The sequence below is a fragment of the Syngnathus scovelli genome, chromosome 18 (genome assembly GCF_024217435.2).
Source record: "Syngnathus scovelli strain Florida chromosome 18, RoL_Ssco_1.2, whole genome shotgun sequence".
NCBI lineage: Eukaryota > Metazoa > Chordata > Actinopteri > Syngnathiformes > Syngnathidae > Syngnathus > Syngnathus scovelli.
The window spans coordinates 4,844,540-4,867,168 of record NC_090864.1 but is presented as its reverse complement, the minus strand read 5'-3'; the positions used below and the strand labels follow the sequence as shown (position 1 = coordinate 4,867,168).

The following is a 22,629-nucleotide window of genomic DNA, read 5'->3' as shown; positions in this document are numbered from 1 at the left end:
GGCCACTCAGGTGCCCATATGCTAGTCACTGGCATCCCACAAGTTCCAGCGGTGTGAGCGCCCTTTGCTGATCAGACAAAGTCCTCACCACCTTTCTCTTAATTCACCACGACTCGGACATCCCAGATGTCACTCACCTTAGACAGCCCTATAATGTTCTGAGGTCACATTATTGGAGTCGCTCGGCATCCGTCCTGCTATATCAGCGACGCCTTCACCTTTTTTGTATTTTTAATTTTTTCCACAAATCACTTTTACCAAGTTCCACACAAACACACACTTCTTCTATACAATCACCATTCCTGAACACAGAGCTGAAATTATTAATTTTTGTATTCCGCTTTCACTCCACAATATTGCTGAACTGGGAGAGAGAAAAAAAAGTTTCCCCTTTACCTTTTGTGCCGATCGGACTGCAATACTGTTGAGCAAGAGCGGAGAAGGAAGAATCCTTTGTGGAGCATGCACTTTCCCTTCTGAAGAAATCACGTCGGATGGTCACCATTTGTTGGATTTTGTCCACAATTTAGGGAGCGCGTTATCTGCGCCTCACGGCAAAAGCCTTTGCCAATCACCTGTTCTCCAATTTACTCACTGCGTGCTCGTTTGATTTCTTCAGATTTAGGAAAATGCAAAGACACTGAAGCAGAAATTAGACTTAGACAGATTGGTTGAGTTCAATCACAATTCTTGTTCAAAAAGCTCTGTTTTCAGGAAAGTACAATACAGCGCTGGGCCCTTCAAGAGCGGAAAGTCTCCATTCAGAAAAGGCAACGTCCAAGGTTGTTAGATCAGTTTTATATTCAGTAGCACATTGTGGGCCGAGATTGATGGGTGATGAGTCTTCGGGGTGGGGCAAGTTCGAAGGAGAGTCTGCTTCCATGGGAGTGGTGCTGGTTATGGGTGATTCGGTGTGTAGGTGGGGGGCTGTTGGTGTGTGTGTGTGGAGGGGGGCTGTTGTCTTCCCTCCCGTCTTTCGGCCTTGGCTATCATCTTTGGCCGAGTCTTTGGGTGGCTCCTTCTGGCACCTGCTGGTTTTATCTCCACGTGACCTTCCTGTGAACATTCTTCGCCAATCTTGGACATACACTGTCGTACCTCATTCTTTTAATTGTGTCATTTTGTACGAAATTATGTTAGCTTTTGGCTGTGACATCATTAATCTATTGCTGTTCTTTTGATACATCATGTCTTTGCTTATTCTTAGTTTAATCATGCTTCCAACCGTATCTTTTCTTTGTTAGGCAAACTATTTCCCTCTATGCAGAGCGTTCAGTAGTAATCAAAAACTGGCGTCTAGCATTAGTCAAAACATAAGATACAATCAAGTACTGAACGGTCAAGACTCTGTTCCTTAAGGGTAATTAAGTTATTTAGGCAATATATCAAAAGTCATTTGTTATTTCAAAGTCCTCAGAAATATATCAGATCATAAAGTTATAAAAACCTTTCTCATCACCACTTATCAAAAATGTCTAGTTATGTTTTCTTTATTGATTTGGTGTGTAGGTATAATTATATGCTTAAAATGTTTCTTTTATTTTTTTAATGTGAATATACTTGTCTGCTTATGTACTTTATTCAATGAGGTTTGAGCATATCTGTTTTTGTAGCGAGGCAGGACTTTTTGTATTTCGACCTCATTCCTTCACTATTATTTACTTTTACAGGACAGTATTTGTCATATAACCTTTTGAAAATGTTTAAGAATTCCTCATATGCAGTTAGTTATTTTCATTGTATATAGTATCCCACTTTAGTGACATTAAGCCATTTTTCAATGCGTTTGTTTCTTCTGTTTTAATTCTTCTGTATTCCTGTTTTTTGGGCGGTTGAGTGATTTTATAGTTCTCATCAAAAACCATAAAAACTGGCAAAAGGTCACTGATGTCGCTGACTAATAACCCACTTATTGTGCTGTTTATAATGTCATTTGTGAATATATTACCAATAAGAGTGGCACAGTGAGAAGTTATTCTGGTTGGTCTAGTGATTTTTGGATACAAGTTCATGCTATATATTGTGTTAAACTCTTCAGTCAGTTTGCGCTTGCTTGGATTGAGTCAATCAATGTTGAAGTCTCCACAGATTAAAATTGTCTTGCAACTGATTTTTGAAAACACCTCCATCCATTCTGTGAACAGTTTAATACTATAACTTGGTGTCCGATATATGCAGCTAATGATTACATTTTTCTATTTTTCTTTGAGTATTTCAATTGTTATGCATTCCAATATGTTGTTAACTACCATTGACATATCCTTTATCACCCTGACGTTTAATGTCTTTTCCACATAGATCGCAACTCCTCCTCCACCTTTGTTTTGTCGCTGTAACGACTGATTTGACCCACATGCAGAAAAACCAACTCAGATGTCCAGAATGAGTTAGGAGTGTTTATTGGAGGAGCTGCGGTGAAGTAGAGCGGGATGATCGGAGCCAGGAGCTAGGCAGTAGTGGCGGGGTGTGAGGAGTTCAGCCAGAACGGGGTGGATCTTGGTGGTGATCGGTGGAAGTAATCTGCAAGCAGGATGCAGAAGACCTGATCAGAGGAATCAACGTGACTGTGGCGGAGATCTTACTGCGAACCAGAGGAATCTGAAGAGCGTGGCGTGGATGAGCAAGGTGAGAACTAGGAGCGAGATCTAGGCGCAACATTGAGGAGCTAGAGGCACAACCGTGGAGATGATCACACTGGTAGGGATACTCAGGCGACGACTAGTCACAGCATGCTCCTTAAGAGCACTCCTTAACGAGCCTGATGAGTCACACCTGGGCCCTCTGCACTCTGCTCACAGTTGCTCCCTGTGGATAAAAGAAACATGCCACCCCGGACCCTGACACAATGTGTATAAAGTCATATCCCTCCAGCTCAAAGTCCGCCCCTTTTACTGTGTTGATCCATGTTTCCGTTATTGCAATAATGTTGAATGGGCGAGTAAACTGATGAAGATAATCTTTAATGTTTGTGAAGTTGGCATACAGACTCCTACTGTTAATATGTATAATAGGCAGTTTGCTATCTTTATTGATTCTATTAAATTCTCCATCAGTATAGTAACTGCAGTTATTGTTGATTGAGTTGAAGAAGTTGTTATCCGGGTCTGTATCATGTTCCATATTAAAGGGAAATGTGCTTTCGGCAGTTTGCATAAAACATATTTTATTAAGGCTGCGTTAGATCTATGTATAATTACATCAATATAAATTCCAGTAGTAGCTGTGCTTGTAAAAAGGAATGTGCAGGCAACTTGCACGAAGTTATTTTCTTCTAAGTGTTGTGCAAACAGGACATATCGGTCAGGCGAGAGCGAGACAGACGTGCAGCTGACGAGATCATCTCGAGATAGGTGAGAAAACGAGAACAACCCCCTGACCTTGTGGCCGAGCTTCGCAAGAAAAAGAACAGCTGTACTCAGCAACAACATCCAGTGGGGAGGAGACGGCCATCGACCAATCATCACATAAGGTTTTACATGTTTCATATTCATATTGTGTTTCTTTAAAACTGGGCAACCCGGAGGAATGTGTCGTCTTTTGATGGTCACAAAAACGCACGAGTTTTAGTGTGAGGGACCCGGGACCCAGGCCTGTATTAGTTCGCTTTGTCAGGAATAAACAATTGGTAAATTTGGTCTGATTGATCTACTGGTCTTCTCTTTGACAGAACGAACTCGCAAAATTGTTAGGTGCGCCAGTGTGTGGATTGGGACATAGCAACTCATGTGTTAAGTGTTGATCGCAATTTGGAGTCAGATCAATAACTAAAATCCGTATCCTAACAATATCCAGTGAACTGTGGTCAGTGTATTGAAATGATTGGAGTTCCAGTTTGTCGTGTTCACTAATCCTCTGAGTTATGTTACTGTTGTCTTCAAGTGTAGATGCTTGACTTCTTTCGGTGTGTGTCATGGTTGTGAGTGGAGTTTACCTTACAGTCCTGCATGATGATCATTGGTATCTGTCCAGCTCCTCGGTACTTCTTACCATCAGCACTTTTGCTTCCTCCGGTGTTCCATTGTGCTTAATAAATATTTTACAGTTTGTAGTCCAGGTGTGTTGATTTTTTTTCTGCTTCTTCAGGTAGCGTGCTTTTTTGGCGATATCAGCGTTGCGCTTGGTCAGGTGCTCATTGATGTAGACGTCGGTTCCTCTCAACTTTCTTCCTTGTTTAAATAGTGCAATCTTGTGTTTTCGGTTGACAAACCGCATGATGACAGCGGATTTGTCCCCGGGGCTCCTCTTGGGCAGAGGGTGGCAAGCTTCGATGTTGTCGCAATCCAGCTGTATCCCCTTGGACTGCAGGAAAGTAGCCACCTGTTGCTCCGTGGAGCTAACATCCAGTTCACCGGGTTCACCTCCGTCGCCAGCGGCCAGTGCCCGGGCGTATGACCGGGCTTTGATGTTGACTCCGGAGATGATCACATCGTTAATTCTGGTGTACTGCTCCAGGTCGGCAACCCTGCTTTCCAGGAAGGCGATTCTCTTTCCCTTTTCCTCATTCTAGATGCGGAGAGCTTTAACCTCCTCAACCAGCTTAAGGATAGCTTTCTGCTCCAGCCTGACAGCAGAGACTTTTTCAGTGGGGAAGTCCAACGCCTTTTTAATATCATCGACCTCCGAGCCGCTGGTGCTTTCTTCGGACCCATGTTTGGGACGTGCTGGTTGTTTTTAGCAGTGTAGCAGTGCGTTGTAGTTTCGTGGCTAGCTCTTACTTGTGAATGTTGTAACTCGTCTCGGTTTGACCTGGCGCTAAATTGTCCACAGCAGGATCAAAAAGGATTGCAAAGATTCTTCTGTTTTCTCACCTTGCCTGCTTGTTTTGCGTCCTTTGCCGTTTCTGTAAACTTTGAGAATGTTCTGGCCATGCAGCAGAGTGTTGCTGTCACTCCCTTGTGACAGATGACATTGACGTTATCAAACCGTTAGAGTCAGCGCTGCTCGTTCGCGATATGACAGCTGCGGCAGTGCGAATTATCTGATGCTACTCCCACGTGGCCCGTGGAGTAATTGGTAAATTACTCAATTAAGCAGTCAAGTTAATCTAGCTATTTGGATAAGTCTGATAATATGTGCATGAACTAGTGGTGTTTAAACATTACTAGTTGTCGCGATTGATAAAAAAACAACAACAATCAGTGTCGTGGGGGTGGATGTGAAGTGACGTAATTTCGTCGGGATGCGAAAAATAAACAGCGACCGTTTCCAGGTGATTTACATCAAACCTTGGCGTCCTCTGCCGGACAAACCTGGTACAACGCGGCCGTGACAAATCCGTTCACGTTTATGCGTCATCACCCAGTGGGCGTGACTCATCCCAACGCGGAAGTACCCGTCTCCCTTGAATCTATGGTCCACATCGTTCTGTTGGACCAAGGAGTGGAAAAGTGACTCTATTTTTTTCTCTTCATGACAGTTCATCTGCGTTCTTCTCAGTACGATGTTCTCAAAGAGGTTTGTCTTATTCTTTCCGTGCGTTGTTGCTAGCAGCTTTCGAGAAGTTGTTTTTGGCAGGGTGCCACCATAGTCGGAAAAAGACACACAGGAGTTCGTGTGTTAGGGTGTGGGCTTGGCTGGAGGGTGGAGTACCACACTGAGTTGGTGAGGCAGTCAGGGTGTGTCTGCAATCGACATAACTTAGGAAAACTACTCGCAATGATTCTTGACGTCTACACGATAAGGCAAATGAATCCAAATCTTAACATCGTGTGTTGTAGGCTTGCGTACAATTTCAAATCTTGACACATGAAGCAGGCAATATATCTTACAGACGATTACTAACATTAGACAGCGTACTTAACACATAAAAAGACAGCATATAACAGTGATGCTAGTTATTTCTATTTGGTTAATGAAGTAATTCCAGTCACATGAATATTATGTAAAAATTGTCACCAGAAAATAATCTGAAATCTTTCTACCAAAATAATAATAATTATTATGTGTGTCCAGGTTGATGTCATGTCTCCGATCTTCCGTGTCCCTGGCGAGCAAAAGACTTCTGTGCTCGGCGGTGAAGAAGGGATGCGCACCTGATATGGCCGAAGGTTAGACTCGTGCCTCATTACCATTATCACCTTGTGCGCGAATTGATTTAAAAAATATGCGATTAAAATAATTCATTTGATGAGCTGCCGTCACAGGAAGCACTGTGTGTGTGTGATGTGTTTTGTTTTTCCGCAGGAAATCCTCTGTTGCACGTGTCAAACGGTGTGTTGGTAATCAAATGCACAACAATTAAAATAACATCATTAACAGTGTTAGGGCTGGGCGATTTCTTCCCAAAAAAAGCGGCTTCATACTATTTAATGTCACTTCTAGTTGACGTTTACTGTCAAACTAAAACTAAGAGAACTACACTTTGTCTATTTAAAACAGCTCAGTGGCCTAGTGGTAGAGTGTCCGCCCTGAGACTGGAAGGTTGTGGGTTCAAACCCCGGCCGGGTCATACCAAAGACTATAAAAATGGGGCCCATTGCCTCCCTGCTTGGCACTCAGCATTAAGGGTTGGAATTGGGGGGTTAGATTACCAAATGATTCCCGAGTGCGGCTGCTCACTGCTCCCCTCTCCCGCAGGGGATGGATCAGAATCACACCGTGATGGGTTAAATGCAGAGGACAAATTTCACCACACCCAGATGTGTGTGTGACGATCATTGGAACTTTAACTTAACAACCACATAGCGTACCCTTTAAGTCTGCTTTCTTAAAGCTAAGGCTAATTAGCATCTTTTGCAGTGCTTTACATGTTGAACAGTTCGGCAAAATAAGAGGACTCAAAGTCTCTAAATTCTTTATCCTCTGTGAGGAGCGACTGGTCTCCATGAACATGATACCCGTGTTATCAAGAGTAGCACACCACATCGCCCAGCCCGAATTAGTGCTAACCATATAGCACGTTTACCCGCTGCGGCATGTCTCCTGGCCATCTGGCTGCTTCCATGCCTGCCTCCGTCTGCGTCTCACAAGGAATGTTCCACAGCGCGGCTAAACACTCCCTGCTGCACTGGGACTGGTCTCGTCTGTTAACTATTCTTGTGTGTTGTTTCTTCTTGTAGTTTCCTTTCTCCCCCTGTGGACTCTTCACTGAGAAAATATCATGTGCCAACTTTTTATTGTTGCGAGATTCTGTATATGATCATGATTTGTAATTTGGTTTGTTCCAGTGCGGAACAGGCTGAGAGAAATTGTGGGAGCTTCCACCAACTGGAGGTACGCAATGATCAGCAGAATATGATGAAATCTGAAATGCCTGTCCTTTTTCAGCTCATTGATCCCATCTTGTGTTTGACAATGGTGTCATGCGCAGCGACCACCAGCAGGCCATGGCGGAACGCGTCTCGCTGTCGTCCAAGTTGGCCCGTTCCCAAAGTGAGCTTCCCGCCAAGAGTATGAAGGACAGCCTCCTGGAGGTCCACCTCCCTCTAGGTTCCGAGCCACAGCTGCGAGAGAAATACCTCACCTTCCATAACACTGTCAGGTAGCGGCACCGCCTCTGCCGCATCAGCAAACGCGACGTTGACGTCCTCACTTGCTTTTTGTCTTTGTCAGGTTTGGACGCATCCTGGAGGACTTGGACAGTTTGGCAGGTATCATCAGCTGGACAGCCTTTAACGTTAGATTTTGAGGCCCTCTTAATACTGAATTATTTCTTCTTCAGTGCTCATTTCATACTCGCACACATACAATCCTGCCCTGAAGAGGTCGCCATTGTCCATTGTCACCGCCCTTGTGGACAAAATCGGTAAGAATTTCACATACTTGCAATGTTGTCATGGTGACGGAAGGACGACTCCTGTTTGCAGACATGAGGCAGCAGGTGATCTATCCGGACTGTGACATCAAGTTCACGGGTCACGTGACCTGGGTGGGGAAGACCTCCATTGAAGCCAAGATGCACATGACCCAGGTACAAAGTGGTTGCGGCGTCCCAATATTTCTGTTCATACAGCTTTAATTGTTGCTGTTTCAGTATCGCAACGGAGCGTATGCACCGGTTCTGGATGCCACCTTTGTGATGGTGGCACGCGACCCAGAGAACAAGAGGTACGACGCAGTTTGACATCAGGAAGCCCACTGGACCCACTTTAACTTTGGTGTCCGACTCGTTTCCAGAGCCGCCTTTGTAAATCCTCTCAGTCCAAAAGCTCCAGAAGAGGAGGAACTCCTCATGCAGGGAGAAGGTAGGCGACGCCGCATTCGCGTCGTGGCATGTGACCTCCATTTTCTCAATTTGTGCGCTCTCCAGCTAACAAGTCCCGTCGGGTGGAGCTGAGCACAGCCTCCCTTTTGAAAGTCGCGCCCACGGCCGAGGAAAGGAAAATAGTTCATGGCCTCTTTCTCAACACGCTGGACACCAAGTGAGAGGACGCCACCTTCATTCAATCTTCATTTTCTTTTATTTGAACGAAGCCCACAAAATATTTCCGGAGAATAAATCTGACACTGTTTATTGCAAATAGTGGTGCTCATGCGCTCTCTGACTTTCGCTTCTTCCTTGAAGGACGGTGAGCTTCCGCAGTCGGGTGTTGCCTCCCAACTCGGTTTGGATGGAAGACGCGAAGCTGAAAGGATTGGAGATCTGCCACCCGCAGGTGAACTCACATTTCTTTCAAATGTCTTCAAGTAAACTTATTGACACTGTGTGTGTATATGTGTGTCAGGAAAGGAACATCTTCAACAGGATTTTTGGAGGTTTCCTGATGAGGAAGGCTTATGAGCTGGGCTGGGCCAACGCCTGCTCCTTCGGGTCAGTGTGACATTGGAAAGAAATACACAGAAAACGCACATGCAATGTGACCCAAATGTGTGTGTGTGTGCGTGCCACAGGGGGTGTCGGCCCAGTCTGTTGGCCGTTGACGACATTCTCTTCCGGAAGCCCGTGGAGATCGGATCCCTGCTGCTGCTCTCGTCGCAGGTCAGGACGAAAGCACATAGGGCGCGGAAAGCAACAACAATAGAACGTGTGCTCTTTTCAGGTGTGTTACACGGAGGGCAAGCACATCCAAGTCCGAGTCCACAGCGAAGTCTTCGACCCGCTGACCCGCCAGCATAACACTACAAACGTCTTCCACTTCACCTTCGCGTCAGACCGCGACGTCCCCAACATTGTCCCTCAGACGTATGGAGGTGAGCACAAGGGCGTGCGTGAGTTTCACCGCTTGACTGCAGTAGCAACGTTTCACCGCTAGAGAGCGTTAACAGACCGTTGTCACTGGATGTTGTCGGTGTCAACTGTAACACCAGCCTAGCGTTTGTGCAAACATTTTCCAACAGATCTAATTGGAACATTCAAATGAGGTCAGAACTGGTATTCCAAAAAGTATTTTTCAGTGTGCTATGCTACTGAATTAAATCTACCATTGTGTTATTTTACGCATTTGTCCCACCCCTTCATTGTGCACCTGTATATTGTTTGTCCCGCAGAGTCCATGTTGTATCTGGATGGGAAGCGTCACTTCAACCAAACAGTGGAATCAAATTGACGGGCAAGGTGCTGAAGCGTACATATGTTTGTTTTATTGCTATCCAAGATGCACACGCATCATGATCACGTGTGTGTGTTACTTTTCGTGATGTTTACAAGTCCGTCCCAATGGGAACATGTTTGACATCTATTTTGTTATGTTTCTTTTCTTTTGGACTAGTCAGCGTGGACTCCACAGCTCATCCACAGTAAGATAGTTGTCATACTTAATCATCTTCTGGGTGACTCTAAGCACTGCTTGAATGTATCTTATATGTAATATTTGGACTCTGTTACTCTCCTCAGTTACATACTTCACTCTGCCGGCGATTTTTTTTTTTTTTTCTTGGCCTTATGATGCAATAAATAGATTTTTATTTCTATGGAGTACTGTTCAAGTGTCCATGCACCCCCCCCATGAAATTGTTTTCAGAGAACAAAAGGCATGAAAACATTGTAGTATTATTGTTGGCGCGTCGTCGTCTTCTCATTTCCCGGGCAGCAGGATCCGGAATGTCGAGCTGCTTTGGAATGCAGACTGTTCCTGTTTTCTCCGCCTGCGTGTGTGAGTTGCCTGTGACATGCGCAATAAAGCGACGTAGGTACACGGCACCTGTTTGCTTTCAAGGAGGTGTCACAAAATGCGGGCGGACGTCGTCGGTACGCTACAAAGCACACCGTGCTGCTGATGACTTCTTTGAGGTATTTTGAGAGGTTTCTTTTAAAAGTGCCTTTTTTGTTTGTTGATAAATTAATATGTATGTTAACGCATTACATTCGATATGATAAATGCTATATAAATATAAACTACTATTGGCAGTATTTATTTTCAGGCGGATTTTTTAAAAATAACTGGTTAACTTTGTTTGACATGTAAGCAATGACTGAAAATATTAAAATAAATGTAACTAGATTACGTACTCGTGTCAGTTTGACTTATTAAAATAAATGTATTTTTTTGGGACCTTTTACGTGTAAGTATTTAAACCATTTCCATCGCTCATATGCCCGTTTTCAAAATAAAACGCTTCTGTTAAAAAAATGCAGCGTTTATTCATAAATCCACTGTATTTTATGTATTTTGCATTACAACGGGTGAAAGATGTCATTTGTGGGCTGGATAACTTCTTGTGCTTTCAAAATAAAACCCGACGCCAGTAATGGTGTGAACGTGTTTATTCTCCATGCTTTTATTTTGAAGCCCCAGGAAGTGCCGGTGCGGCGAATCTATTGACTGCGGCGTCTTCACGTCTACCTCACGCGCTGAAGCTCATTCAAGCAGTTTCTTCTCTTCTGGAGGAGGTAAGACGTAAGCCGCTCCTGCATCCGAGATGTGTGCGCTTGCGTGTGCACGTGTAAATCTTAAACTCTAGCTCTGAACGTGTTGCGCGTGGGTATGATTTGGCCAAAGTTTGCATTTGTGCGCGAGCGTCAATTAATCAGCGTGCACGAGCATCACCGCGGAGCTTGCTCTTCCGGTGTGGGCGGCAGGTCGGGGATGCTGCTGCTGCTGGTGGCTGTGGTGATGGTGGGGGTCTCGATTGGATGACAAGCACGTGATCAGCTTCTGTTTTTTTCCCCTACCGCACTTCCTCCTCTTGACTGGAAATGAGCACGTTTTTTTCTTTTATTTCGTCAGGTTTGTGTTGGGATGACTTGTTTTTTTAGTGCTTATGGAATGTGTAGTCGATTATGACCACAAGTGTCTAAGATTTATCCCACATTGATCTGCAAATTGCTAGTGAGCAACCTTGATAATGCATTGCTAAGTTATATGAGTTGTGGCATTGATAAAGTTAAGTTTAAAGGAAAAGACTGGCAAACTTTGGGTTGCAAACCTGAATTCTGAAAGCCGTTGCCATAGTAACCTCGTACATCTGGACCAAGTATGTCTGAAATAAACAGAAGTTAAGATGCTCTACAGGTGCACCGTGGGAGCTGTAGTTGCCGCGTAACAAATACAAAGGTAGCGCCATTACTCTTTTATAATCCCTTCTTCCAGACTGTCTCGACGGCATTTACATTCTTAAAATGACGCCGTCCGTATTTTGACAAGCTCCTCTTGGTTGGTTTGTGTTGAAAGGCTGCCCACAGGAAGTGTGAGGAAAGAAGGTGTGTGTGTGTGCGTGTGTGTGTGTGTGAGAGACCTGCTCTTCCACTGCAGCTTGTTCTCTTGAATGAACATTGATTGAATGTCAGACTGGGTTTGGTGCTGCTTTTGTTATGTACAGCTAAATCATGTGTGTGCATGTGTGTGTGATTGTGTGTGACTGCAAGATTGACTTTGTGGGTGTGCATGTGTGTGCTTTAAGTGGCCACCCTACTGTGCACTTAGTACTCAAGGTGAGCACGTGAGAGGTGCAGCCTTTTATCAATAATCATCAGCCGTCGATGTAATGGACAGAGAGTAGCTTGTGAATCTTTAATGGCGGCAATTTATGTTGGCGTTGCTCCGCCTTGTTGTTGTTGTTAACAAAGTTCGACCTGTGTGAGACCTCACTGAAACAAGTCAGAAGCAGATGCTACAAAAGAACAATCAACCTGACTAACTTTTCAAACATGTTGAGCGTGAAATTCCGGTCGTGACTCTTGCCACAGTGATGCTTGGCCAAATAGCATCTCGCACTCTTGTCAACTTTCCAACCCTTGAGCGAGAATACAATCAAAATACAAAATCAAGATAATTGGTAGGGCGGCCATGTTTTGCTCTTTTCGGGTGATGCGCTCGCCGCTGAACTCCTGACATATGTTTCACTTAGCGTTCGTCAATGTGGTGCTTGTGCGGCCGGTTTGTTTTCCTGGCATTTTTTTTGCCGTCAGATTAGCCTCACCTCATGATGAGTGACAAGATGCGACAAGCTGACCTTTCACCTCGACATCAACACTCGGGCAGGACGTGTGTTGTCTGCACGCACAAAAGTTCCATTTGTGTTTCATGGACAATATTTGGAAGAAGTCGTCGGAAATCATTTCACATTATGTCAATAAATGACAATCTTGCGGTTTAAACTCGATTAATCGGTCAGCCGATATGAGTCTGTTGCTGTGCCCAAAGGCAAAGTCAGATGAGAACGCTTTTTTCCCCTTGATTGATTCACTTATCTCTTTGTGGTTTACCTGACATGATTAGGAGATAAAGAAAGATCACAGCGTCGGTAAACAATGTTTTTATTGATCTGCGGACATAATCGATTGTCGCATTCTTGAGTTGACGTCACAGCTTTTATTGCGTACGAGTTGCTCACAAAGTAAATCGAAAGCCTACCTATTGTGTTGTCGATTGTATCCAATGAATTGTATCTGTTTTTAAACATCAACCAAGCTTTATTGATCTTTAGACGTAATCAAATATTATGCTTGGCACCTTCTTAGTTTTGCTAAAAAGCGTCATCTGAAGACGTATTAGGGCTTTGACGATTAATAATTCAAATGAATCAACCGATTTTATCAGCCAATATTAGCTTTTTAATATATATTTATATATGCATTTCATCACAAAGACATTTCAATGCGAAACTTGATACATATGGGATTTCGATTCTGCTCATCATGTGCAATGTCAACAATGAGTCAGTGGCCAGGCCACTCTGCTTCTGGTTCGTCCTATTTGTCCATCTGAAAGTAATCGTGTGAACTTGCTCATGACACTTATGTGCGAAATAGTTTTAGTGCTATGTGAAGAAAAAGTTGGCCATCATTCCTGCCCATCACAGATACACGCACGCACTCACACACACGCACACGCACACGCACACGCACACGCACACACATGCAGGTAGATTGACCACATTCCAACCCTGCTGGCCTCTCATTGGCTGTCCAGCACACTCAGACAGCCTGACGGGCCAATGGCGTCTCTTTCCTGCCCAGTCAGGTTTCTCTCCTCTGCACGCCGCACTACTCTGCTTGACCACCTCACACGCCGTCTGTCTGTCTGTGTGTGCATATCCGTGTGTGTATACGTATGTGTGCGTGGGCTTGCGTTAAAGAGTGAAGAGGGAGTACACAAGGTGAGGATGAGGATGGTCTTTCTTCAGGTCAGTGAATGGCAGTATAATATATATATATATATATATATATATATATATATATATATATATATATATATATATATATATATATATATATATATATATATATATATATATATATATATATAATATGTGTGTGTGTGTGTGTGCGTGCGTGCGTGCGTGCGTGCGTGCGTGCGTGCGTGTGTGTGATAGCGCAATGATGGTGATGATGATGCGTTCTGTAGCAGCCTCAGCTCTGTCGATATGTGTGCGTGCGTGCGTGCGTGCGTGCGTGCGTGTGTGTGTGTGTGTGTGTGTGTGTGTGTGTGTGTGTGTGTGTGTGTGTTCCCAATTAACATGAGTGCTAAACTGCTGTCAACGCTGTCTGGATCGTATATTATCCTTGAAAGCAAATGTTTGCTGACTATATTTGGGAAAGGAATGGAGTGAGTTTTCCAAACAAACTTCACTCAAATCAACCATTTGAGCTGTATTGTTAAAAGTATCATAAATCTTTGGAAGTGGGAGTATAAGAAAGTACTGATTTGTGGCTATAGCATTAGCCGCTGTGGTGTACGATGACGGCTAGCTAGCAAAGTTGACCTTTGTAGTGAATCATAAAAAAAAATCTGCAATGCAATGAACTGCGATTGTCCAAGTGTTTCCTCACCATCCATACCTGTCTCTCCAGGTGAGCCTCGGGCTCCCAGCTAAGCGTTAGCCATGTTGGGTCAAACCCAGCCGACCTCCAGCACGCTGCAACTGGTCGCCAGCGACATGAGCGGCATCATGGAGACGTTGGACGCCCGCGAGCTCGACACGGGCGACAGCAGCAGCACCGGCGGATTCTCCACCAACGAGCCCGGACAGCCAGGTGGGTCCAACTTCTCGTAGACCAATTGCGTCAGATATACAAGACTGTCTCAGAAAATTAGAATATTGTGATAAAGTTCTTTATTTTCTGTAATGCAATTAAAAAAACAATAATGTCATACATTCTGGATTGATTACAAATCAACTGAAACATTGCAAGCCTTTTATTATTTTTAATATTGCTGATTATGGCATATAGCTTAAGAAAACTCAAATATCCTATCTCAAAATATTAGAATATTTCCTCAGACAAAGTAAAAAAAAAACATTCATAACAGCAAAACAAAATCAAACATTTGAAAATGTCCATTAATGCACTCAGTACTTGGTTGGGAATCCTTTTGCACGGATTACTGCATCAATGTGGCGTGGCATGGAGGCAATCAGCCTGTGGCATTGCTGAGGTGTTATGGATGCCCAGGATGCTTCAATAGCGGCCTTTAGCTCATTTGCATTGTTGGCTTTGGTGTCTTTCAGCTTCTTCTTCGCAATACCCCACAAATTCTCTATGGGGTTCGATATGTGAATTGGAATTGGCAGGCCAATTGGCCGGCCAATTGAAGACAGTAATGCCATGGTCAGTACAAGTGGCTTGACCATGGGAATACGGCTATTGTAGCCCATTTCCCGGACACGTCTGTGAACAGTGGCTTTTGATACTTGGACTCCAACTTCAGTCCACTGTCTTTGAAGCTCCCCCAAATTCTGGAAGCGACTCTTCTTCTCAATGCTGTTAAGGCTGCGGTCATCTCTCTTGGTTGTGCAGCGTTTCCTGCCACATTTCCCCCTTCCAACAGACTTTTTGTGGATGTGCTTTGAAACTGCACTCTGTGAACAGCTTTCTTTTTGTGTCTTTCCCTCCTGATTGAGGGTGTCAATGATGGTCCTCTGGACAGCAGTCAGATCAGCAGTCTTCCCCCATACTTGTGATTTAGTTTACTGAACCAAGCTGAGTGTTTTTCAAGGCTCAGGAAACCCTTGCAGGTGTTTCGAATTAATTAGACAATTCAAGTGATTAGTTGAATACCCTACTAGTATACTTTTTCATGATATTCTAATATTTTGAGATAGGATATTTGAGTTTTCTTAAGCTGTATGCCATAATCAGCAATATTAGAATAACAAATGGCTTGCAATATTTCAGTTGATATGCAATGAATACAGAATGTATGACTTTTTTTTTTTTTTATTGCATTACAGGAAATAAAGAACTTTATCACAATATTCTAATTTTCCGAGACAGTCCTGTACAGCCCAGTGCTACTTTGAGTTCGATATCATTACAGGGGAGGGGCTGCCCTTCTTGGCGGTGTACAACACAGTGGGCTTCAAGGACTGCAAGTCGGCCTTCCTGTCCTATCCCATCACCGCCAAGATCCTGGAGGTGGAACGCTTCACCTCAGCCCAGGACCGCTTCAACGTCAGCCAGCAGAGAAGCGTCAGCAAGGTGCCAACCAAGTCCAAGCAGTCATCTAACGCAAGCCCCCAACTTTAATCTGTTAACGTGTCCTTGGTGCGCAATGCGTGATGTTTCAGTCCATGCCGGCGGTCTACAAGATTGAGATGAAACACGGCGAGTTCAAGTGGTTGGTGAAGAAGAAGGAGAAGCACTTCCAGGATCTTCACAGAGACTTGAAGACGTACAAGGCTGTCCTCAACCTGCCGCTGCCCACGCGCCAGTACGTAGCGACAGGAATGTAGTGACAAAAATCATTTGGATCAGAAAATGTTTCACACCCCATGTACATATCTGATCTGTATAGACATAGACTTGCACATAACTGATTTTTTTTTTTTTTTTCCCAAGTCACACCATCAGGAGGCGAACAGCCTCAGGGGAGGTTAGGGACATCCCCAATCTGCCCCGAGGAGGAGGAGATGAGCTTGTCAGGGAGGAGCAAGTGTCAAGCCGCAAGGTCCGTCAATAAGGGGGGGGGGGGCGGCTTGCTCCCAATTGACGTTGATGTTCCTCTGCTGCTTTTTGTCTAGAAACAACTGGAAGATTACCTCAACAAGCTCCTCATGATGCCAACGTATCGCAACTATCACGGCATGGTAAGCAGCTGCTGTTTCAGGGAAACTTTGTGTTGACATAGAACTTGTGGTCACTTATGCTCCGCTCTGCTCGGTTTTTGTTTTTTGTTGTTGTTGTCAGGTGGAGTTCATTGAGGTCAGCCAGCTGTCATTCATCCACGATTTGGGTCCAAAAGGCTTGTAAGTGATTTGGATCGGCCAATCTTGACATTTTGTAGCTAACACACAATTTCTAATTCGCTCAATTGTTGTGTGTTTGTGCTCGTAGAGAAGGAATGGTTCTGAAGCGATCCGGCGGCCATCGAATCCCCGGACTCAACTGTTGTGGTCAGAGCAAGATGTGTTACCGCTGGTCCAAACGGTCAGCACGCACGCTAAATCACAAATCCCCAATGCTAACAGTTAGCATCTATGTACCTTTTGAATGTCATTTTCTTTGTTCATATGTAGGTGGCTTGTGGTGAAGGACTCATTCCTGTTGTACATGAAACCCGACTCGGGCGCCATTTCCTTCGTGATGTTGTTCGACAAGGAGTTCGACGTCAAGATGGACTCTAAGGACACGGACACGCAGCACGGCGTGCGCGTCGACAGTCTGTCCAGGTCAACACCGCCACACCCATCAGGAAAAAAAGCTAAAGCATTCATTCCTTAGCTTTGATAAGGTTAACTTGAAGGTCTATGTACGAGTCAGCTAGCGTGCTCAACGTAACACGACCAAGTCCAACGTGAAGGCGACCAACCACGCGTGTTTGTCCAGGTCCCTCGTGCTCAAGTGCAGCAGCTACCGACACGCCCGTTGGTGGGGGCAGTCCATCGAGGGCTTCGTGCGGAAGCACGGTGCCGCCTTCCTCACCGACCATCGCTTCGGCTCCTTCGCTAGGCAGGAGGAGAACATCCCTGCCAAATGGTAACCACGGCAACCGCCTTGTCATTCACTTCACTTCTATTTCACCTTTGTTGTGAAACACGTCGAAAGGAGCCAGAGCTTCCATCTGGAAAATTAAACGGGTGTGTGTGCGTTTATGAGTGTGTGTGTGTGTTTTCACTAACGTAACACGACACAAAATGGGGGGAAAGTGAGCCTCTGTTGTCTGTCACCTGTCCCCCTGCTGGGCAACACTATACCATCTGTGAGATGCATAAGTGTGTGTGTGTGTGTGCGTGTGTGTGTGTGTGTGTGTGTGTGTGTGTACAAGTGTGTGTACAAGTGTGTGTACAAGTGTGTTTGCATTTTGAAAAATGAGAAAGTTTGAAAAGTGATTTTGTCCAGTTATACTGTGCATTTTTGTGTGTCTTTCCGTCCAGGTACGTGAATGGGAAATCATACATGGAAGATGTGGCCAATGCTCTCGAGGAGGCCAAAGAAGAAATCTTCATCACAGACTGGTGGTGAGTTCTAGTGTGTGTGTGTGTGTGTGTGCGTGCGTGTGTGCGGGCGTGCGTGGAGTCCACTGAGTTCACTCGGTGGTCACATCTCGCGGAACATTTGTGTTTGAGGAGATCAGTTACCATCTGAGACTACGACACATACACCCAACTCCTCACTCCGTGTGTGTGTGTGTGTGTGTGTGTGTGTGTGTGTGTGTGTGTGTGTGTGTGTGTGTGTGTGTGTGTGTGTGTGTGATGTCAGGTTGAGTCCAGAGATCTTCCTGAAGAGGCCCATCGTGGAGGGCAACCGCTGGCGTTTGGACCACCTGCTGCGACGTAAAGCGGTGAGTATGGTGGCAGGCGGGGTCTGGTGGCGGGAATTCCAATCGTGACCTCGGCGGTGACGCTTTGCCAACAGCAACAAGGCGTGCACATCTACGTCATGCTCTACAAGGAAGTGGAGCTGGCGCTGGGGATCAACTCGGGATACAGCAAGCAAACGCTACGCCACCTTCACCCCAGCATCAAGGTGAGCGTGTGTGCGGTTTTTTTTTTTTGTGTCTCTCGTGACCCCGGTTGTCGCCCAGGTGATGCGTCACCCCGCTCACGTTTCGTCCGCCGTCTACCTGTGGGCTCATCACGAGAAGATCGTGGTCATCGACCAATCGGTGGCCTTTGTGGGCGGGATCGACCTGGCGTATGGTCGCTGGGACGACCGAGAACACCGACTCACCGACGTGGGGAGCGTCACCTTCTCGCAAACGGAGCAGGTGGCCTCACATTGCTGCGCCGTCCATTTTGTAGAATTGTCACATTCAATATTTTGTCATTGTCTTAGGCCGAGGCGTCGTCCACTAACTTAGCTGCCCAAGCTAACGGCAGCAGCGGCGGCTATGGGAACGCCGCCTTCTCGGCCGATGACGTGGTGGTGCAGCCCAAGATCAAAGGTCAGAGCAGAATGAAGCGGGCCAGGATGAGCCTCAAGCGCCACCTTCAGAAACATGGACTGGCCCACGCCGACAGCGACGATGAAATCGACCCAGACTTGACAGTACTAGGTGCCGTATGCCAATAAAACACACACAATAAAATATTAGTTAAAAAAAAAACTCTCACACATCCAAACACTTGCTCATGCACGCTTGGACGTCTTTACTGCGTTTCAGGGAGCGAGGCGGCGCCTAACCTGCAGTCGGTCCAGGACGACCTGTGCGGAGACACGCGGTTCTGGCACGGCAAAGATTACTGCAACTTTGTCCACAAGGACTGGATCGAACTGGACAAACCCTTTGATGGTAAACCGGATCATTTGTATAGTATTTTTTTAGCATGTTAGCTTTTTTGTGACACTGCTTTAATTAAATGTTGCTCTTTCTGGGGTTCCCCTTAGACAGTTTGCGCACCCATTTTTCTTTTTTGGTCTTCTAGATTTTATCGACCGTCACGTGACTCCCAGGATGCCCTGGCACGACATCTCGTCAGTGGTTCATGGCAAGGCAGCACGCGACGTGGCCAGACACTTCATACAGCGATGGAACTTCACCAAGGTCCGGCCGGCTTGAAAAATTCTCGCTGAAAATCGATGAATTGCTCGCTTATGGTTTGACATGGAGTGTTTCTCGTCAGATCGTCAAACCCAAATATCGTATGCTATCCTTCCCGTACCTCCTGCCCAAGTCGCACACCACCACCGGATATCAGCGCTACCAAGTCCCCGGATGTGTCAATACCAAAGTTCAGGTTGGCCGCCATTTTGTCTTCCTTCCTTAAGTAACTACTTCACAAGCATTTTGATATTTGATAGATTGATTGACTTACTGCCTGCTCAGATCCTACGCTCGGCGTCTGACTGGTCAGCGGGCATCAAGTACCACGAAGAGTCCATCCACAACGCGTACGTGAAGGTCATTGAGAACAGCCAGCATTTCATCTACATCGAGGTAGAACGTTTTTTTTCCCTCAAATAAATGTTTCAAGCCTAAGTTTAGGCGTTGTAAAGTTGTCACCGTTGCCAGTGGCAACACAGATATTATTTTACAATGGTGTGTGTTTTGCGGGTTTCCTTCCAGAATCAGTTCTTCATCAGCTGCGCAGACAACAGACATGTCTTCAACAGGATCGGCGACACCATCGCCGAGCGAATCATCAAAGCGCACAGGTTATGCGTGATTTTCATCTTGTCGCTGAATATGTGTTTGTTACCTTATTGTAGCTTTGATGTAATATTTCATGTATTAAGAAGCTGATTTGTTTTCATCTTTCAGGGAAGGGCAAAAGTACCGCGTGTATGTAGTCACGCCTCTGCTGCCAGGCTTTGAAGGAGACATCAGCACCGGGGGAGGAAGTGCCATCCAGGCCATCATGCACTTTAACTACAGGTAGGTGAGCGTGTGTGTGTGTGTGTCTGCGTGTGTGTGTAGGTGTGTGTGTGTGTGTGTGTGTGTGCGTGCGTGCGTGTGTGCGTGTGATTCCTTTCAGGTCCTCTCTTTGCTCATGTTCTGTCCTACGCAGGACCATGAACAGAGGCGAGCACTCCATCATCTCACAGCTCAAAAGAGAAAGTAAGTCACCTGACAGGAAGGCTGATGTGCTAAATGCTAATTCCCTTAGCTTGACTATGGTGTTTTGCTTTGTATGTTAGCCTTAAGCTAGTGGCTGTTTTTATATTTTGGTTTAACAATACAATTTTCATTCTCTTTAGTCTGGAAAAAAATATATATATACGTATATATAATTTTAAAATCTGAATTTTGATTGGGACATTGTTGTTGTGATGCTGCAGTGGATGACCAGTGGATGAACTATATCTCCATTGCCGGCTTGAGGACGCACGCCGAGCTGGAGGGCAAGCAGGTGACAGAGCTCATCTACGTGCACAGCAAGATGCTCATCGCCGACGACAACACCGTCATCATCGGTAAGCTCGCAGACATGCCGCTGCCCCCAGCGCTGACTCGGCTAACCGGTGCACGACCCGCAGGCTCGGCTAACATCAACGACCGCAGCATGCTGGGAAAGCGGGACAGCGAGGTGGCCGTCATCGTGGAGGACTCGGAGATGGTGCCGTCGGTCATGGACGGGATGGAGTATCAGGCAGGATGCTTCGCGCTGCAGCTTCGCATCGAGTGCTTCAAGTATGACAGATGCGGCAGACATTGTTATTTCCTGTTCCATAAGTTTTGGGACAGAGCTCCTTATGTTTCCCCCCTATGAGCCCACTGTTATAGAAAAGGAATGGAACTTTTGACCATGTGATCTGCCTTCTGATGATGTCATCCCTTCTGTCGGTCTGTCTGTCAGAACGATATTGGGCGCGCACACCGACACCAGCATTGATGTGTCGGACCCAATCAGCGATCATTTCTACAAGGAGGTCTGGATGAGCATATGTGCTCGAAATGCAACCATCTACCAGAAGGTACAAAATATTTTCGAAATTGGGGAATTTTCTAAGATGATGACATGTCGGTTGTTGTGTTGCCTGAGCAGGTGTTCCGCTGTCTCCCGTCCAGCGACGTGCGCAACCTCCAGGAGCTTGAGAACTACCTGAGCAAGCCGGGGCTGGACCAGGAGGACCCGGCCCGAGCTCAGGAGGAGCTCAAGAAGATCCGGGGCTTTGTGGTGCAGTTTCCTCTGCAGTTCCTCTCCGAGCAGAACCTCCTACCTCCCATTGGCTCCAAGGAGGCCATGATGCCCATGGAGGTTTGGACCTGAGGCCTTTTTGGTGGGACTTGCAGAAACATCACTTCACCCCCCCCATCAATCCTCATGAACTAGACTGACAACAGCAGAAGACACTAGCGTCTCCTCGGCCTCCTCGCATGTTCCCAAAGTGCCAAACGTGCACCGACTGTTAAGCCGGCCCACAGGAAGTCGTCGGTCCTCTGGGAAAACATTCCAGCCGTCGCCTTAACCCCGACGCGATGATCTCGTCACGGGAACCGTCCCACATGCTGCACTGACTGGCTAATGCCCTGCTACCCCCACTCACAAGGATGTCATCCAACCACGGGTGATGTCATCAATCTGTGACGAGCATGTTTCCGGCTCTGTGGCTTTCGTGTTTGTGCTCAGCATGTTTGTCATATGAAATGATCGCACCTTCTTCTCCTTTCTCTACTTCTCTATCTCCTCCCGTTTGTACTCATGTTCTCGTTCCTCCTCTTCCTTTTTTTCCCTCACCTTTCTTTTACCCTTCCTATTCTCTTTGTCTTTCTCCTTGTCTCCATTCTCCACCATCTTCTACTCCTCTTCTTTCTCTTCTCCTTTTTCTCTTCCTCTTTTCCTCTTCGTCCTACCCCACTTCTCTTAATTTTTCTGTTCTCAGCAAGTGAACGTTGCTATTGCCCTGCATGTTGCGTGTGTGTGCGTGTCCTCCACCAAATGCACTATTTGCACAGACTCTTGGCATGTTGCCGTCTTCTCACATCGTTGTGTTGCGGTGGCGAGCATCTGGACGTCACCTCGTGCTCCTTCGAATAAACAAATCTTGCACACACACAAAATACTCTGACACTGGTTGCCATTTTGTGGTCTTGGTTCTTCTTCAACAACTCCAGGCTGACATACTTTTAAAAGATTCACACAAGTAGGTGTGAAAGTTAATTTCTGGCCTTAGAAAGTGTCCTAATTTTCCACCTGTCGCCACTGGGTGGTGCTAGAGGCACAATCTGAATACTTGAGTTGACTGTTCGGGTTTGGCCTCCCCACCTGCAGCGGATCTCACTCACTGGTTCTTATTTTTGTTTTTTAAATCGATCAATAAATCGATAGACAGACAGACAGACAGACAGACAGACAGACAGATAGATAGATAGATAGATAGATAGATAGATAGATAGATAGATAGATAGATAGATAGATAGATAGATA

At 45.7% G+C, this 22,629-nt stretch overlaps 2 protein-coding genes and 1 long non-coding RNA gene across 5 annotated transcripts; 2 read left to right on the top strand and 1 right to left on the bottom strand.

Moving 5' to 3' along the window:
* Positions 1 to 2,376: 2,376 nt before the first annotated feature.
* LOC125986315 (uncharacterized) lies at positions 2,377 to 5,236 on the bottom strand. The gene is made up of 2 exons (XR_007487577.2): positions 3,932 to 5,236; positions 2,377 to 2,805 (listed from the first exon to the last, which is right to left on the bottom strand). It is a non-coding gene; the product is annotated as an uncharacterized lncRNA (long non-coding RNA).
* Positions 5,237 to 5,288: 52 nt separating this feature from the next.
* LOC125986311 (acyl-coenzyme A thioesterase 9, mitochondrial) lies at positions 5,289 to 9,853 on the top strand. 3 transcript variants are annotated; one of them, XM_049749962.2, is made up of 17 exons: positions 5,289 to 5,454; positions 5,953 to 6,047; positions 6,184 to 6,210; positions 7,167 to 7,212; positions 7,310 to 7,480; positions 7,552 to 7,589; positions 7,661 to 7,744; positions 7,806 to 7,909; positions 7,973 to 8,046; positions 8,116 to 8,183; positions 8,249 to 8,360; positions 8,504 to 8,594; positions 8,664 to 8,749; positions 8,830 to 8,917; positions 8,979 to 9,129; positions 9,427 to 9,493; positions 9,648 to 9,853. In XM_049749962.2, the coding sequence occupies exons 1-16, from the start codon at positions 5,441 to 5,443 to the stop codon at positions 9,483 to 9,485; spliced, it is 1,308 nt and encodes a 435-aa protein (XP_049605919.1). In that variant the 5' UTR covers positions 5,289 to 5,440; the 3' UTR covers positions 9,486 to 9,493; positions 9,648 to 9,853. The 3 variants fall into 3 exon arrangements, with proteins under 3 accessions (XP_049605919.1, XP_049605918.1, XP_049605920.1); XM_049749961.2 differs by having other exon boundaries at positions 9,427 to 9,853; XM_049749963.2 differs by lacking the exon at positions 6,184 to 6,210 and having other exon boundaries at positions 9,427 to 9,853.
* A 157-nt stretch (positions 9,854 to 10,010) lies between these two features.
* Positions 10,011 to 22,262, top strand: LOC125986310 (phospholipase D1). Its single transcript, XM_049749960.1, has 27 exons — positions 10,011 to 10,168; positions 10,668 to 10,768; positions 14,171 to 14,353; positions 15,639 to 15,799; positions 15,889 to 16,031; positions 16,160 to 16,268; positions 16,342 to 16,407; positions 16,508 to 16,566; positions 16,655 to 16,747; positions 16,837 to 16,989; positions 17,147 to 17,296; positions 17,695 to 17,778; positions 18,020 to 18,101; positions 18,176 to 18,286; positions 18,345 to 18,527; positions 18,596 to 18,815; positions 18,924 to 19,052; positions 19,186 to 19,304; positions 19,384 to 19,497; positions 19,587 to 19,697; positions 19,827 to 19,915; positions 20,022 to 20,135; positions 20,269 to 20,318; positions 20,540 to 20,674; positions 20,738 to 20,891; positions 21,058 to 21,175; positions 21,247 to 22,262. The coding sequence occupies exons 3-27, from the start codon at positions 14,203 to 14,205 to the stop codon at positions 21,469 to 21,471; spliced, it is 3,123 nt and encodes a 1,040-aa protein (XP_049605917.1). The 5' UTR covers positions 10,011 to 10,168; positions 10,668 to 10,768; positions 14,171 to 14,202; the 3' UTR covers positions 21,472 to 22,262.
* Positions 22,263 to 22,629: the final 367 nt, after the last annotated feature.